Source organism: Gasterosteus aculeatus, chromosome 21, assembly GCF_964276395.1.
Source record: "Gasterosteus aculeatus chromosome 21, fGasAcu3.hap1.1, whole genome shotgun sequence".
Lineage (NCBI taxonomy): Eukaryota > Metazoa > Chordata > Actinopteri > Perciformes > Gasterosteidae > Gasterosteus > Gasterosteus aculeatus.
This window is the reverse complement of record NC_135708.1, coordinates 11,847,382-11,864,404: the sequence shown is the minus strand read 5'-3', so window position 1 is coordinate 11,864,404 and position 17,023 is coordinate 11,847,382. Positions and strand designations below refer to the sequence as shown.

At 42.6% G+C, this 17,023-nt stretch overlaps 1 protein-coding gene across 7 annotated transcripts in view; it reads right to left on the bottom strand.

Annotated features, from left to right (window-relative positions):
• ctnnd2a (catenin (cadherin-associated protein), delta 2a) overlaps positions 1-17,023 on the bottom strand; it is a 195,364-nt gene that overhangs the window by 167,673 nt on the left and 10,668 nt on the right. For all 7 annotated transcript variants that reach the window (XM_078095732.1, XM_078095734.1, XM_078095735.1 and 4 more), the window contains exon 2: positions 2,525-2,655. In XM_078095732.1, the coding sequence (XP_077951858.1) occupies positions 2,525-2,653 (129 nt within the window). In that variant the 5' untranslated portion in view covers positions 2,654-2,655. The remainder of the gene's footprint in view (positions 1-2,524; positions 2,656-17,023) is intronic.

Here is a 17,023-nt window from a genome sequence, read left to right as displayed (position 1 = left end):
ACACACACACACACACACACACTCAAGCAGACAGATGGCGTCCACTAAATAGAATCCAAGCCACGTGTGTATCCTCGATGGTACGTAATCGTGGAGAGAGGTGTGTGTTAGGAAGGATGATGTGCCGCAAAGGGAGTAAGCCTGCTGGGTTACTGGAGCAATCTGCAGGGAGACACACACACACACACACACTCATGCATACACACCTGGACTGGAGATGCGAGAGCTATATTTAGAGTAAATCTTTCATCACACATTTGCATCATGCATCTATTGCACACTGCTTAGAAATATGTTCTATGTTACAGATCTGCTGATAGAAAAACAACAAAAATACAAGACGAAACAAAAATAATGATAATACGGAGGGCAGTTGGGGGGAGACGGTAGAAGACACTCTGTCCCTTTGAAATTCTACCAACTAGGGTAAAGAAATATTTGCCAGATGATGGCATTTGGGGAAATATAATAATGTTTGAATTGAGTTTAATAAAGGTTAATGGAACCCGATAAAAAGCACATGCTTGTTTGCAATTATTAATTTGATGAAATTGAATGTTTAGACTAAAAACGGAACTAATGTCATATCAATATGTCTACTAGTGGTGGAAAAATTAGATTTTTTTAGCTTCTGATCTCTTGAATTACCAGTTTCAAATTGGTGCGTCTAACATGTTAATTTAGTTACTGTCGAGCCATTTATATTTTGTCACAGTATCAGTAGACACTGTCTTTTGCTGATATAGCCACGAATGTGCCCCATATCCAGCTGCTACAGGGAGAAGGAAAAATGACAATGGTACCATTCATACAGGAGAGTATGATCACACTGATATGAAGATGAAATATATATGGTGAGTCAATGGGATTCAAATGTCAAAAACATATTTCCAAAAACATGGATTTCGAAGGGATTTCTAAAGACGTTACCAACAGTTACGTCTTTTTGTGGTGCACGATCATTTTGAAAGAATAATTCTTCCGCTTCTGCTTTCCTGCAGTGCAGCCAAAAACAGAGAGCTTATTTTTTTTCTGTGGCAGTTTTGGGGGTACGTTCCTCTAATTACGATGCAGCGCCACGACAACGGCACGACGATGCAGATGTATGGCAGAAATCCATCAAGAGCAACGTTGGTTAGAAAGCAGTGTCTCCCATTAAGACACCCGTCAGAGCTGGAGGCCGGATGAAATATTACCGAGGCAGCCGCCTTCGAATTCCTGCATGCATTGAAAGACATCTAATATTTGGATTGAGGAGCAATGTGGTCACAAATATGGTTATTTTTTCACCTACTTGGCTACTTGTTGCATTGGTATGGTGTTCATCAACGAAGCTGAATGGATCTAAGTAAATCTGGTTCGCTTTAAAAATTCAGGGATCTTAAAGAAGAAAAGGGAAAAATACTTTATTCAAGTATTCAAGTAGTAACCCGGTGTTTTCAACAACGGTTTGCACCCGGTGTTGAAAACACCGGGTGCAAAGGCATTCCTGTTGCCTGTTGATGACTGAACAAGGATCTCATTTTGAAGGGAGTAGTTTTTAGAGCTGTGGAACTGCAGCAGAAAAAAACAGGGTTTAACGGTGGCTACATGTCTGTGATTTGTTTCCTTTTGGGTAACGTCAGTACTCTCCCAGCAGGAGGGAGACGTCTGCGGGTTCAAAACTGGTCCAGAGTACGTGCAGTAAACCCTGCACGGTTCAGTGATTCAGTCATGTATGAGCATTGAAAAACACACACACACACACACACACACACACACACACACACACACACACACAAATGGAAGCCATTTGCGAAAAAAAAAAAATTCAGAAAAAAAGGAAAAAAAAAATTTCCATCAGCAAATGTCCTTTGGCTGGTATGGGTAAATGAAAAATTATGCGGTATTAAATAAAGGGCAACTTCAGAGTCAATGTAGATGATAAATCTATTACGTTTTGTATTCGATGATGAGCTGAATCCAAATAGAATCGAAATCCATTAGACAAAGGAATCCAAGTCCAAGGTTAAACACAAAATCAGTAATTGAATTAGTGGGAAGCTTCCAATGAAAAACATTAAAACCATTGTTTCCTTGCACAGCAACCAAACTCCTCCCTTCATATCCGCCCTTCCTTCTCCGCCGTCTCTACGTCCTGCTTTGCTGCCCTCTCGCCACCCTTTAAGCCCAAAGCACCACGACTCTGCGTGACCTCTTGCAGCGCCGCAGCTTCCTGCAGTACCAACGTCGGGTAATTGCCTCAATCTTAATGACTTTTTCAATTACGTCTGCTCGGCTACAGCAGTACATCTCCATCATTTCCATCCATTACGCTCTCGTATTCCCCTGGCAGTAATCAATCGTTGGTTTCTTTAATTACTTCAACGCAGCCAAGTGTCTTTTTTTCCCCACAAATAACAGTGACAACCTCCTCACGGCAAGCTGTTGGGCCAACGAACCCAAAGCAACAAAAAAAAGCACCTTTCTTATCAAAGTTAAACACAATACGGGTTTGGCACAATGCATGTCGGAGGGCTCCTACCTGCTCTTTCACAGAGGCGAGGATGGAGGACGTTGTCTCCGTCTCAGATCTGTCTCCGTTGGAGGCCGGCATCACGGGGGCGACCGCGGCCCCCTTCTCCTGCTCCACGGGCTGCTCCGGCACCGGCATTGCTAATAGAGAAGAAAGCAACGCGGAGAAGAACAACAATGAAGCTGGAGTTTTAAGCAGTATAACAATAAAAGGCCAAAAGGCAACAGCTGTTTTAAAGCCCTGAACAAATGTCAACTGGAAGCTGACGTATTAATACGTTCCTAGAGGTAGAGCTGCAATCACAGCTCAGGTAGGCAGACAACACGGGTATTTGTTTTATTTGGCTCTTGTGAGATCATATCCAGCTCAACAACACCGTTGAAGAGATACATGTGATGTAATCATATTCGCCACAGCAGATTTGAGACGCTGCTTGGAAACCGTCAGTCTGTGAATGTGCGAGGAATCTTTTGCAAAGAGGCCGATCACAACTGCTGCCGTTACTTGAACACAACGCGTGAAAGCGTCCCTTGTCCCTTTCTCAAAGTATTTATGGCACACTCTTGTGTGCCACCCCATGAATATTTTTCTAGATCTGCCACTTGACTGAATACCAAAGGCTGGGTTAAACAAATACACCAATTAGTGTGCAACACACAACGCATCACACTTCTCACCTGTGTCCCTGCCAGTATGTCACTTCACAAACAGAGGTCCTGGTAGACTCATTAAAATGTGACGCCCCACTTATCACAATTTTAATTACTTTATTCAGGATAGCGGAGAAATGGTGCGTGTCTCTGACTGGTTCATTTCAAAGAAGTGAGACTGAAAAAAAAAAAGGCACAACATTTGGATCTTCAAACCTCATCGAACACCAGCTCACCAACTGCAACACATTAATATCAGTGCTGTATGAATGCATATTTCTTTATTCTTTGCTAAAAGTCCTCATTAGAAATGGATGCACTGCAGGTGACAGATTAATCATATGACTCTTCTAAATGGAGCCATTCATTAAATTTAAAATGTGCTTCTTGGTCATTAATTGGAATAGTTTTGAATGATCAATAAAAAAAGAACGATGTACCTTTTTTTCTGTCTGAGCGCAGGGAAAGAAAGCGAGATAAAAAAAGTCTGAGAAAGGTTTTTATAGACCGTGGGGATGGAATTTTGTCAATACAGCCCCGGCTTCTGCAACACTGAATAATGAACTGATTGAGAGTGAGATTTGAAAATAGAGTCTCTTACTTTGCAATTTACCTCGAGTCTTTTCACTTTGAACTTCTCAGGTTTGATGGGGAGATCCAAAGCTGGGCCAGCTACTTATTCTGAAAGCACTCATAGGTCTGTATTGCAAATGTAGTCTAAATATATTTTATTAGCGTTTCACACTTTAAGCTTTCTTTATATTTACAGTAAATGTCAATTAGAGCCAATAAGACGCATCGGAGCCATTAGCAAGTCGGCTTTCAAAGTCCGTGAGTTATGCAGAGAGACTGCAAATCAAACATCCAGTCAGTTTATCAGCCAGTCGGCCAGCCAGCAGACAGACGGCAGGCCAGACAGGGTGGTGTCGGTAAATAAAAGATGCTAGCGAGACGGCCCGCAGATGGTTATTTTCACTCTCGCTGACAAACGCCGCGACTGTGTCTGGCATCTCCCCTCCTGAGTGGAGATGAGTCACCGGAGTTTGGCTCCTGAGCAACCGGAACCCCAGCAAAGACCGTATCACACCAGCTGGACCGCTGCCATTGTCTTGAAGGAGCCAAATACACAAGTTGGAGGGAAAAGGAAAGACTCGCCTCAGCATCACCTCCGGCAAAGCGGCGAATGAACCAATGCTCCATCGATAATTTAATCCCCTCGCTCCTTGGCAGTTTCGGCGTGGCTCTCGGACCCAGCAGTGTTTGGAAATACACACAACAGACCTTTGTCATTGTAGGAAAATCACAGGTGTGACTAATAACATGTGAAGGGCGTCACTCCATTTTACTGTGTCAGTAAGCAATGGCAGTATGCCAGCGTGCACGATGCCACAGAGCCTGCATTGTCACACCGAAATGAAATGCAGCCGCTATTAAACCTGCTTGTGTGTTTTGTCTGTTTAACGCTGCAACATGCAGAGGAAAAGCTCATTCAGTAGTGCTCTCCAAGTGACACAGAGGAGGTGGATCATCACACAACACATTCCAAGGCTTTCTGACACTATATTCACAATATGGAGAATATTCACAACTGATACATGTTGTGAAGAAAGCAAGGGGTGAAGGATTATGGGAAGTCAATTCCTACAGCCAAAGTCTGAATCACCATAATCGCAAAAAGAAAGAGAAAAATATTGATCCCATTTTTGAGCCTCTGCATAGAATAATGCGCATAATTGAGTGAACCGCTTATCGTCTGTAAAAGCCAGCTAATATTATCCGAGCAAACCTTCGGTGATTAGTGTCCACACAGGTGCTTAGTTCAGAAAAGAGCATAAATTGGCTCCCTGTACACTAGCTGCTTCAGAGATAATCCCAAAGCCAACCAAGTGTTCTTCCTGGGTTAGTCGGCCGGCACAGCTGAGTTACTATTGGATAGAAGTGTTACGTCCTGCAGGGTTAGTGAGGTGAGTAGTGCACAGCATCGCGTTGGACGGATCAGGAACGATGGGCTGACGCTTCGTTTGGGTGAGGCCTCGGTAAGACATGAAAAACTCAGGCAAAGTTATTGTAGAGATCCCAGCGTTTGACAGAGAACAAGAAGTGTAAAAAAGAAAAAGAAAACAGCAGACTTGTGTTTTATTTTCAGGCTCAACAACAACTCAACCGTGAAGGACGACGGTAATCGAAACATTATCTTAAACCTTATCTTATTATATACCATAATAACTGGTCAACAAATCGTTTTTTTTTTTTCAAGCCGTTATCAACCGACTGCATCACTGATTCATTTTATTTGTATTTCTATAGTTTTGCATTCTACATATTTTCAATTTGAAAACAGCTTTAGTTAAATCGTGCTGCCATTATCATTGCACTGTGGGTTATGTACTGGTGGATAAAGTAAAGGATTGGGTCAATCTGGGTATATTTTGATGCATTGTTTATTGTGTTTGCTCATGGAGCACATTATGAATAAGGTAGGCCTCATTTATGGATGGATGATATATGTAATCAACAATAAGGTTGAGTATCGGATCAGATTAGCCAACAGCAGAACTCTAATTAGGGTTAACTTGGGTTTAAAAGAATATGTTTTATGCCTTTCATTACTATTTAGTCAAATATCATTAATAAACCAATCCGAAGGCTCATTATAATAAATGTAGATATATTGGCTCAGGGTTTTGGAGTGGTGGGAATTTTGGCCTAAGGCTTAAATTACAGATCGTTACGAGGTTTGGAATCAAAATTTACCGTCTGTTCACAATAGGTCCACTTTAAAGCAGCCTGTCCGACATGCCATTGCAGGTTAAACTCAGGTATTTCTTCAGGGTGGACCCGGGCTTACTGCAGTGGCTCTGACACACTAAATAGAAAAGGACCAAAATAATTTAAATCAGTTACACCTGTGTTGACCCTGCAATGACCTGTCAAAATGGATGCTGTGAAAAGAGCCTATCCAAAGCGCTTCTGCTCCACATGCATGCAAAGACACGCACATGTTGGTACAAACACAGAGGTGACTCACACCTTGAATCATAGGATTTGGCAGCGAGGGCACCTCTGACCCGTGCTCACACCGTGACCCGACAGGCCTCCACACCTGCCCCCCTTCCGCTTGAACGCACCTTACACAAACATGTGCGTGCTTGCCAAAAAACACACACGCACAAGCGCACACACTTTCCTCTGAGGTTCAACGAGGTGTCCTTTCGCTCTACAATGTGACCCGTCAGCTGTCGGACTGCAAGCCCTGTTGGCTCGGATACGCTGCCCTGCTTCTCCCCGTCTGACCTCGCCTTCTTTTTTTATCCTCTTTTCTTTTCTTCCTTCTTTTTCTCTTCTAACTTTTACTTTTTCACATCTAAAAGATTGCAAGAATCTGTGTTTCCCATGAACATGAAGATCATTAACGTTGATCTTTTGTGTTGGAGGAACAAAAGATTTTATTTCCTCCTCAATAAAAGGAGTGACCAGTTCAAATTACCGTGCCAGGGATTCATCTTCTTGACGGCTTCTGTAATATCTGCGAATCAAAATAATGAAATAATGATCACAAAATGATCAACGATTTCTTCTTACTTTGTCTCTTTTAATCATATCTCCTGTTCCATCCACACTAAGTATTGCGTCATAAAGAGGCCAGTGGCCTGAGCGTGTCTGCGAGGTCAAAGCTTTTCCCCTTCACATGAAATGACACTGATGAAATACTAACAAGGCTTTGCAATGTAATCTCGGTTTGAACAAATTGTGATGAACTTCCTTCTCTTCGTATAGCCACAAAGAGAAGTTCTTTAGGGATGAAAAATGTGGTTGAGTCCTCCTGCAGAATATAATAATTTGAACAATCATTTCATTCATTTTACAATTATTTTTCACTCTGCAGTCATTTTTTAATTTATTTATTCATCAAATCTTTACTTTGTGCAAAAGACGGTATTGAAATGGAAACTGTCCAACTTTTTCCATAGATTGTATGACGAAGAAACATGGCATGAAAAAATACATTAATAAGACATAAATCCATTGCATAATCTGTCAATGCAGAGAACTCACAAATGTTGCGGTCTTGTTTAAGCCAGCACAACATTATTTGCTGAGCTGCTTAAGAGCTGCAGCCATCCAATCGATCCAGAGAAGGACTCCATTTAGTGATTAGACTGGTTTTCTTAACCTTGGCTAAAGGCCAAAACTACAATCAAGGAAGGAACTTCGACAAACATGCCGCTCTGGCCAGTTGGGAATAGTTCATTGAAAAGAACATCTTTTATTCAGTCAAAGAATGCAGAGTAGCTGATTAATGGTTTTACGTGTGTTATTTACAAAATAACTTTGGGGGATTTTTTATATTTATGCATTAAACTGTTTTTTTTCTGACTTTTAATATGCGTTTTTCACAAATGTTGCTGTTTTTCAGGGCCAGATAGAATTGAGAACATTTTTTTAAGTACAAATTATGTTAGATTAAGGAGAAAAAAAGAGGGAGAGAATATCGCACACATTGTCATCAATTTTGACAAAAAAAAGTGTCCTTTTGTATTAACATTAATTTGGTTTAAAAAGACGCACTACAAAAGATAGGGAGCATTTATTTTACCTTTTGTGAGCTATCATGGCAACTGTGAGGCGGCAGCTCAAAGTTAACTGTGCACTAACAGTGCCAACTACACCGCGTGTCATCACAGCTAACAGCGTTTAGCTTCAGGGGGAGTCAGAGGGCGGCTGCTACGTTTCCGCAGTCGGTCTGGAGCTCCTCATCCGCTCCATCCGCCACATGAAAGCAGCGCAGGACAGCGGACGTAAGGCAAACGACTGGGGCACGCTCAAAGGCGATTTATTTACTATCAAATACTCTGCGACTTGCCATACACAAGTAGTATCATACGCTGATTCTGAAGTCCAACCTCTGTAGAAAACATCATCAACACTACTGCTTCAGGCATCAATACGTATAAAACAAATATCCAATAAGTTGGGAACTAGTTAGAATTCAGCGTTGGTTCATGAGCTCAACCCTTTCACTCTCTGAGGACCAGCTCTATTGAGAAAACCCACGAGAAATCTTGTTGTGCACTGTCAGTATTCAGTCAGTATTTCCTTTGACATGCTTAAATTGGCCTCACAGGAGCCGATACACTGTGACTTTTCAAAACACAAATATTTTTAAGATAGCGCTTCGTGATGGCTATTGAGGCATATCAGACCACCTGATGAGGCAAAGCCGCTCTCTGACAATTAGGATGTCCGATGGTGTGTCTATTGAAACCCGCAGAAAAAGACCCACACATGCACCTGATCGCAGCGACGCAGCTGTTGATGATGCATTCCACTGAGTCCAAGTCGCGATCTATTGTGGTTAAGCATTATGCTTCATTAAAATAGAGGAAAATGAAACAGTCATCCGATGCCGTTTCTAAAACTCTCAAATGAGAGACGTGTAAATTGGAATTTGAAAGATGTCTGACTTTCTGCTTTTTGATTGCAACTCATCGGCCTCCTCAAGAGTTCAAAGAATAATTGTCCCAAACATACGGCTAATAATCCTAATGTCATCAGACTAAGGGCAAAGCCGGAAAGAGGCAGAAATTATAATTAAAATTCACACACGCAATTTCCCCGGCCAATTGCTCCTTATTTCCAAACCCGGTTATGCCTTTTCATAAATGCTTTCCAAAGTCTGCTACATATGAATGTTGAATGATTGATAGCTCCAATTTACCTCCATGTAAAGTCTAATATTAAACTCTGAATAATGCATTATTCAGTTAGCGCTGCGAAGAGATGGGGAGGCTTTGTGTCACATTCATGTGGAGAAACATAGATGCGAACATGCGCACCACATCACAGCTCACTGTGCGTGAGCATCTACATGTTTAAATATGCAGACACACCCACAAGTAAAAATAGAAACAGAATTGTTACGGCGTGAGAGATGCAAAAAGGGATGTTTCAACAAATAGCATTCATGTTGGTTTTGACCTTGTACAGGATTGACAAATTAAATTCTTGATTTCACTGATAAATCATTTATGTACAGCATATATATATATATATATATATATATATCTGTATATGAGTCATTATGTATGTAAATATACACAGTATATTGGCATGCATGTGTATTTGAAGCATTAGTTCTCATGCAGTCACAGTCTAAATGGTACAAAATTGTCCAACCGATGTCTTGAAAATGAACACTGACAGTTTGTCAGGCATATATTCCCTCTGAGAAATAAACAAACTAAAGAAAACCCCAGAAGAGGCGATCCAGGAGCACAGAGTGAGACTGGAGGTGGGTGTGGTTCATGGATCCAGCAGCTGCACTGATTCAGGATGCTGCTCACAGACAACTGTGATATAATGCCTCAGGCCTGTTTTTCTCGCTTTCAAAAGCCCCAGTGTTAGCAGTCAACAGAGACAGAGACATTGATTATTCCTGTCGATACCGCCAGCTATTACTACTATAGCATTTCTATGAAGTAATCTACTGTATTACTTTTAAGTCCTCTGTTGCAAACATGTATATTCAATAGGTTTCTCTTAGTGGAGAAAAGGCAAATATGTTTTCATTTTCTGTTGTTGTTTTTGTAGCTTGAAGCACTGAATGCAGTGCACACACACACACACACACACACACACACACATATACACACACATATACACGGTATGCACATAGCTCAGTCTGTCAGTTGGGAAGCAGCGAGATGGTTGACCTAGATTGGCTGCTGGGTTTGAAGACATGCAGTAGTAATCATCTGCATACAAAGTCAGAAATATCTACTTCAACAGTCAGAGAAACCAGAGAATCAAGGGTCCTATAGAAATCCTTCAAACTTTTTCCTGCCACAAGATCTTGTAGACTTTCTTCCCTGAAGTTTTGGCAGAAGGAGGATGGGAAGAGAAGAAGAAAGAGTGGGCGTACATACGGACAGACAGAGGATCGCCTCCCAGAGACTGAGCTTTCAGGAAGGCACCTTGGCAGCGAGGCCACCTCAACCTCTGAAATCCAAGTCGGGGGAACTGCCAGGAAGTGGAAGGTAACGTAAGCCGGGATGGAGACAACGTGTAGAAAATAATAGAGTAAGCGACGCAGAGAGGTTAAATGATCAGCTGGATAAGGAACCAAAGAAGTGGTTGGACAGAAGATGAACGGGTACAAATAAGATAAAAGGAGCATGAAGGAGAGATGGCTGGAGGAAAGCAGACATTTCCTCTCCTCAGTCTCAACTTTTGTCTCACACCTCCTTTTGACTCCCTTCACACCTGTCAGAACAATGTGCACCTGATAATCTCCTTATAATCAGTATGCTGCCAAGTACACACACGCCCACAGGATAGAAACAAACTCTTTTCCTTGCAGCCTGACAACCTGCTTTCTCCACGGAGGAGGCTAAGGAGCTATAACAAGGTTGTGTTTGAGACAATAAGTGTCAGGGTCATATTCCTTTAATGAACATAACCTTTTGTGAGACAGGGTACAGTAGTGAGATGTATATCCTGTAGAAAATGTATTGTTGATTGAGCTACCTTGAAGTCGGGCTAGTTTTTCCAACCCATTCGCATTTGTCACACTTAACTGAGTGAATGATCCGTGTGACATGGTTCAGTGGTGCTGCCCGGTGCTTCTGTATTAGCTCGGAGTCATTTCATCACCCGGGATCACTTGTCTCGACATCGGTCAGTCTGTCAGCCAGGAGGCCAGGCGTTAGTCCATCCCGCTCCTCTATTTCTGTTTATTGACGTGCGTCCTCGCTACTGTAAAGAAAGAGCATGTGATGATGATCTCTCCCTTAAATATATATGTCCGCCTGCCGTATACGTGTCTGTGTGGATTGTTCCCAAAGTTTCATTTATTATAAATGTATTGTGAAAGAACAGGAAGCACACTACTTACAATGGCATATTTCATGAGCAAGAACATATTTCATATGCTAAGAGACTGTGCGTTCCCTGAGGCACACAAACGCATGCATATAATGATGTGAGCTATTCCCAAATCCATTTATAGCAATGGAAATATAGTCCGTCTTGTAAGAAAGACAGAGGAGTTAATGCTAACATCCAGCAGCCGCCCGAGGGAAGGCTACTCATGGCTCTCACTGTTTCTTTTTAATCACTAAAAGCTTCCTCTATGTCTCAGAAAAATTTTCCTGGCTGTCAGGGGACACAACAATATGCATTGCAAACCTTTGGACATTTGTGAATGCAAGGAATGGAGGGACTGGGCAGCATGTCATAGTTTTCTATATGCATTTCATGGGCAGATGTTTAAGAGTAAAACTTTTTCCTACATATTTTCAGAAGCTACAGGTCCTGTTAAGGTTGTTAGCAAGCCATAGAGAACATGGCAAGCATGACCCTGCTGCGCTTACTTTATAATTATCCTAATTATACAGTGGCCATTAGGACGCTCCCCAGCATCTTCTGCACTTATTTCTTTCTTTCTTTCCATGTATACTGCAACAATCTACATTTTTATGATTTCTTTCATTCTGTCATAGATACACAGGGAATTATTACATTTAGTTGAATCTGATAGTGGGTTTGTGTTTCTGTCAGATATATTATTTCCATGCCTCAGGTCTTGCAAGATCCAGCTGGCCCCAATGAAATAAAATTAAGCATCATTAGGGGGCCCCCCTTGCCCAAAAGCACAGCCAAATGTGGCGTGTTCACACTGAGGCCACCCTAAGCAGTTCAAAAGAAAGTTCATTAGTGTAATTGAGAGGCGAGTCTGGCTTCACAGCTGCGGGGCCACTGGTTCCAAAATGAACTTTGCTATTTGGGAAACTGATTGACATTAATAATGAGTGTGCTTTGGCTCTTTGAGACCCTGTAGTGGAATTTCGGCTGTTGAATCCAACGATGGGTATAAAATCTCCAAAGATAACTGTGGACACCAGCTATGGAGCTGTCCGCGGTGCTGAAACACACTGCTTCCCCACTGTTTTTTTTCCCCTTGTGCTCATGAGACAGAGGTATTTAAAATAAGCCTCTGCCTTTGATATAATGAATAAAGCACTATGCAAAGAGGAAAGACGTTCAGGATCACACTTCCTATTTGTTATTATTAACTGAAGCTGTAACTAGGAAGTATTAATCTATCCTCGGCCGTTTCCTCTTTGTCTCCCCCTCCGATACAGTCAAATTATAAAGTATTAAATACAATATGGGCACGTTATCACTCAGTGCTTGGAATTCACAGGTCATCGTTCACTCTTTTCTGCACTATTGTAATCTGAGTTTGGAGTTGGGCATAGCGTGCACTCGCAGACAGGTGGAAGGAAAGCGTGTTTGAAAGAGGCGGTGAGGAAGAGGAGGGGGATCGGGGGGTGGGTGGGGTGACAGAGTACGACGTTACACAGACAGAGAGCAATGAGGGCACACCGGGCTCACGCGATAACCTTGACCGCAATAGTCATCACAAGCTGTCTTGTAAATAACGCTGTGATTGGCATCCCGAGGAGGTGGGGGCCAACATTTAGTTGGCTGTTATCTTTGAGGCAGCAGGCCTTAGTCGGTCTGTGATATAATGAAAGCGTGCAGGGCCTAAAGAGAGAATGAGATAAAGGAACAAAGAAAACATACTGCATATTAATAGATGATACGCAAGTATTTTACGATTCAATCTGCACTCATTTCAGCCTCCTTCTGAGATCGCTTCATGTTGTTTTTCTTCTGCTTTGCTTTTCACTGCAGGTAAATAAGTAAGAGGTCTACTTGTGTGAGATCAAAACAGACAGGTCAGTATTCTAAACAAGCTGGATGGATGAAGAGACAAAGAGGGAGGAGATACGAGAAGAGCCAGGGACGGAAGAAAATAAATAAATAAATAAAAGAAGGGGAGGAAGGCGGAGAAAAAGACTCCTGCAGTCTGATAACCATGTGAGTTTCAAAGGCTGCTTGTATATGTACTCGCCCAAACCTACACACGGTATCTAAAAATGTTACAGGATTGGTTTTATAAACTAAAAACATCTATATGTGCACTATGTATACACACTACCTCTAGGTTGAATCCGACGAAGTAAATTAATTCAAGTGGCCCCTCCCAAGTATGAAACCTATAGAGCCACAATGTACAGAAACACACATCCAACTCCGTATACACGGGATGACAGGCGGACAGGACACAAAACAAACACTAACTTGCATACACACGTGCACACTGCCATCTGTAGTGCATGTTACATGGCTATGAAATCACCTCTAAGTGAACTGTAAGAACTGTGATAAACCAGCCAGATCCATAGAACCAACTCAACTGAATACAAAAAGAAGAAGGCGTGGATGTGTATTAGGTAAATGATTCACCTCTTTAAGATTTATGATTCACAATTGCAAGTCAGCAAAACAGGAACAATTTTACAGTGGATGCAAATTACGTAAGGGAAGATTCATGTTCTTGTTGAATCCCTCAATACAATCATCAGCAATTCAGTTCATTTAATGAATCCCGCTGCTAGTTGTATAGATAGAAGTTCCTTGAATTTACACTTCATTAATTCGTCAAGTACGTATACTGTATGCATCTAAGACATAGAGAAAGTAGAAAGCGCGCTAGAAACGCCGTGATCGGCAGGGATGTTATCTTTTTATGCTCCTCCAGCTGTGCGCAGCTGAAACTCTTCTCGGTGGTAGTCTTTGATCGCACCGTGATGCCGTGGATCTGTCAGAGGAAGGGAGATCCCACTGGGACTGAGCAGCCTCAGTCCTTTCACGATGACGTCATCCTCCTCTGAACTACCTCCCTTCCCTTTCTTCTGTCGCTATCGCTGCGCCTCCCTCCATCGCTCCGATCGTTTGAGGGTCTTCTTTGCTCTCTTACCCACCCGCTCTCCTCTCTCGCTCTCTCTCTTTCTCTCGCTCTCTCTACGTTGCTTTCATGTGCTATTGCCGTCCTGTCTCTTTTGTAGACAATCGTCTTCAACGCAGAGAACACCACTGCTACAAACGCCACATCTGTAATCTATGACGCTCGCTGTTTCGTAATGCAAATCATCTAAATTCTCTCTAAAACATTTTTTTGTTTTCTGCAAAAACACCCGCCGCTCAGCGTGTGTCAAGCCATCTCCGGCAATATGATAATAACACGATGCTGTATGTCTGAAATGTGAATGTGTGTGTGTGTGTCTACACAAAGCTGTTTGTACAAAACAAAAAAATGTTGCTGCGCTGGCATTTCTGTTCGAGGCTGTTGTCCCCCTCCTCCCCTTCCTCCCCCCAGCCTTATCAACCACTGAACACATTCCTCCAGACAAATGCATGACGACGTGTGTGCTTGTGTTTGTGTGTGTGTGTCAACAATAATTGCTACTGTTTGTTTGGCAATGCCTGAATAAGTGCGGAACATCATGAGCAAGGATGCGCGTGTCTGTCAGTGAAATGGAGGTAGATAGAACCACCGAGAAAACTGAGAGAGAGAGAGAGAGAGAGAGAGAGAGAAAAGATAGAGAGCCATTCAGTGCTCGCTCTCCCTGGGTCCAAAGCCCTTGGGTGTCGGAAAAGAGTTCCACTGTGCTAATCTCTATGTAATAACTGAATCACAGAGAAAACAATAGAGCTCTCCGTCCCTTTTCACCAGCCAAAAGGCCTCGGGGCAGCTGGTTAGTGTCTGACTGTGTGTGTGCGCGTACAGGATGGGCACACACACACACACACACACACACATACACGTGCGTGCATGAAAATTGAAAAGCCCGACGAAAGAGCGGCCTGCTTGATCTGAATAAAGCGAGCGAGGTTTAGAGAAACCGCCGCCTGAATCCTGACTCACGCTCACCACCAAAACAAAGAGACACAAACAGGCCGGAACATTCAATTCATTATAAATCCAAAGCATTGTGTAGGGAATAATGCATAGAAATGTAATGATGAATGAGTGGCTGCTAGCAATGCGATGCTCTGAGATGCTGTGTCAAGTCGATTACCTGCTATTCCATTGTCCCTCATTAAAAAAAGCATTCAGGATATTCTTCCTATTTCTTTCCCTCCATTCGCCTGAGATACAATCAGGCTTTTAGTATCCGCTATTCCAGCAGGAGACATATGGGACCTCAGTGAGTTGTTAACCTCCCGTCTTCACTGTGCCCCCTACTGCTGCATGTGTGTGGGTGATAGATTGGACGGGGAGGCAGAAAGATGCATTGAACGCTTTCAGAAAGTAAGAGAAAAGGGAAACACGCAAGATCGTATATTTGTGTCAGACAGCAAACAGCTCGGTTTCCAAAATTTAAAATAACAAAAGGTGGGAGGCGTTGAAAAGGCAGGACCAAGGGGCTGACATCTTTACCTGTTGCTACGGCGGCCATTTTATCCGTAGGCAGGAATAATCAACATAACAACGTGATTGACTGTAGCTAGAAGATGTACGTTATGTTGATTTGACAGCAAGTTTAGACACATCTGAATGAAATTACATTGAGCAAATGTTTGAATTTCGTTGTCTGCTCGGTTGTCCTACCCTGTCCACGGCTTGTCAACAGAGCAATACTAGACAATAACTATGAGTTTGCCATTTTTCATTTAATGACATTATTGATTTTGGTTGGAGTAAGAGATTAGAGTAATATCAGGGCACTGTTATTAAATCATGCCATATGGCATATACCTTCATTAGTATGTATGACAGGCTGCTGCTACAGTTTTATTGATAAATTCCCTATTCCCTTAGGGATAAATTCCCTAAGACACAGGTAACAAGATCTTGCCCATCTATAATATAGAGATACAGTTAATACATGTGACAAAGTAATAAAATGTAACAAATAAATAGGAATAGAAATAAAATACAGTACCAGTCAAGAGTTTAGACACACTTTCTCATTCAATTGAATGATGCACACAAGTCACTCCTATTTCACTGTCTATTACTGATCAGACACAATCAGTGCTTCTTCTGGCTGCATTTTGATGTAGACCCTTGAAAGTCTAATCCCCTCCTTCTACTGGCCCATTATTGCTTCGTCCCTGCAATAGCCCGGTGGTCTCCATGCTATCATAATAGTTACCATTGCTTCCTTCCAACCGGGCCTCAATAGGACCCTGGACTCTCGCTGCAGTATCATGCAGGGACAAGGCGTAGGACAAGGCAGAAGTTTTCTGCGTGCACAGGAGATACATTCACTGTGTGTTCGTATGCAACACAAGTACACGTACGGTACGCGCAGGAGGCAGACGCAGCGCTGTGCCGTCCCCACTGAGCCCCCCCGCCAGTCGGCCCGCAAAGAGCGTCCACAGCTGGGCATGAAGCTGAGGGCGGTGAGCCTCCGCTGGGGAGGCAGGTGGAGGCCTCTGTGCTCCCTCGTGTTCCCCTGCTGTCTTAACGAATGTGGCGTAATGGGAGGAAGAGTAATACAGCCTGACTGAAAACCGATGGAAATTCAATTCGCCGCACAGCAAGACATGCCGAACATGCTACGCCGTATACAACGCATCAAAGTGTACATTAATGCGTTTCCGTCTTACCGCCGCGCGTTGCATCAAATGTTTGAGCGTGTGTCTTGTTCGTAAAATCTACTTCACTGACCCGTCAAAGTGGAAGGGAGATTAATTAACAGGTTTTGTTGCAATACTTTCTTGGGAGAAGAACCGGAGATGATGTAACGCTTTGAAACACTTGAAGGGATCTAACCCCCCCGAACCCTTCCCCCACACACGAACACACACACACACACACCTGCTGTGTCATTAGTTTCATTAAATCTCCTGATCCCACATTATTTAGCATTTCTGTTTTGAAAAAACAGTGTTCCATTTTCTAACCTAACAGAATAAAAATAAGCGAAACACACGTGTTGTACCTGCTGAGAAAAGGTAAAGGACAAAGGCATTCAGGTGATTTTGAAAATCTCTTTCA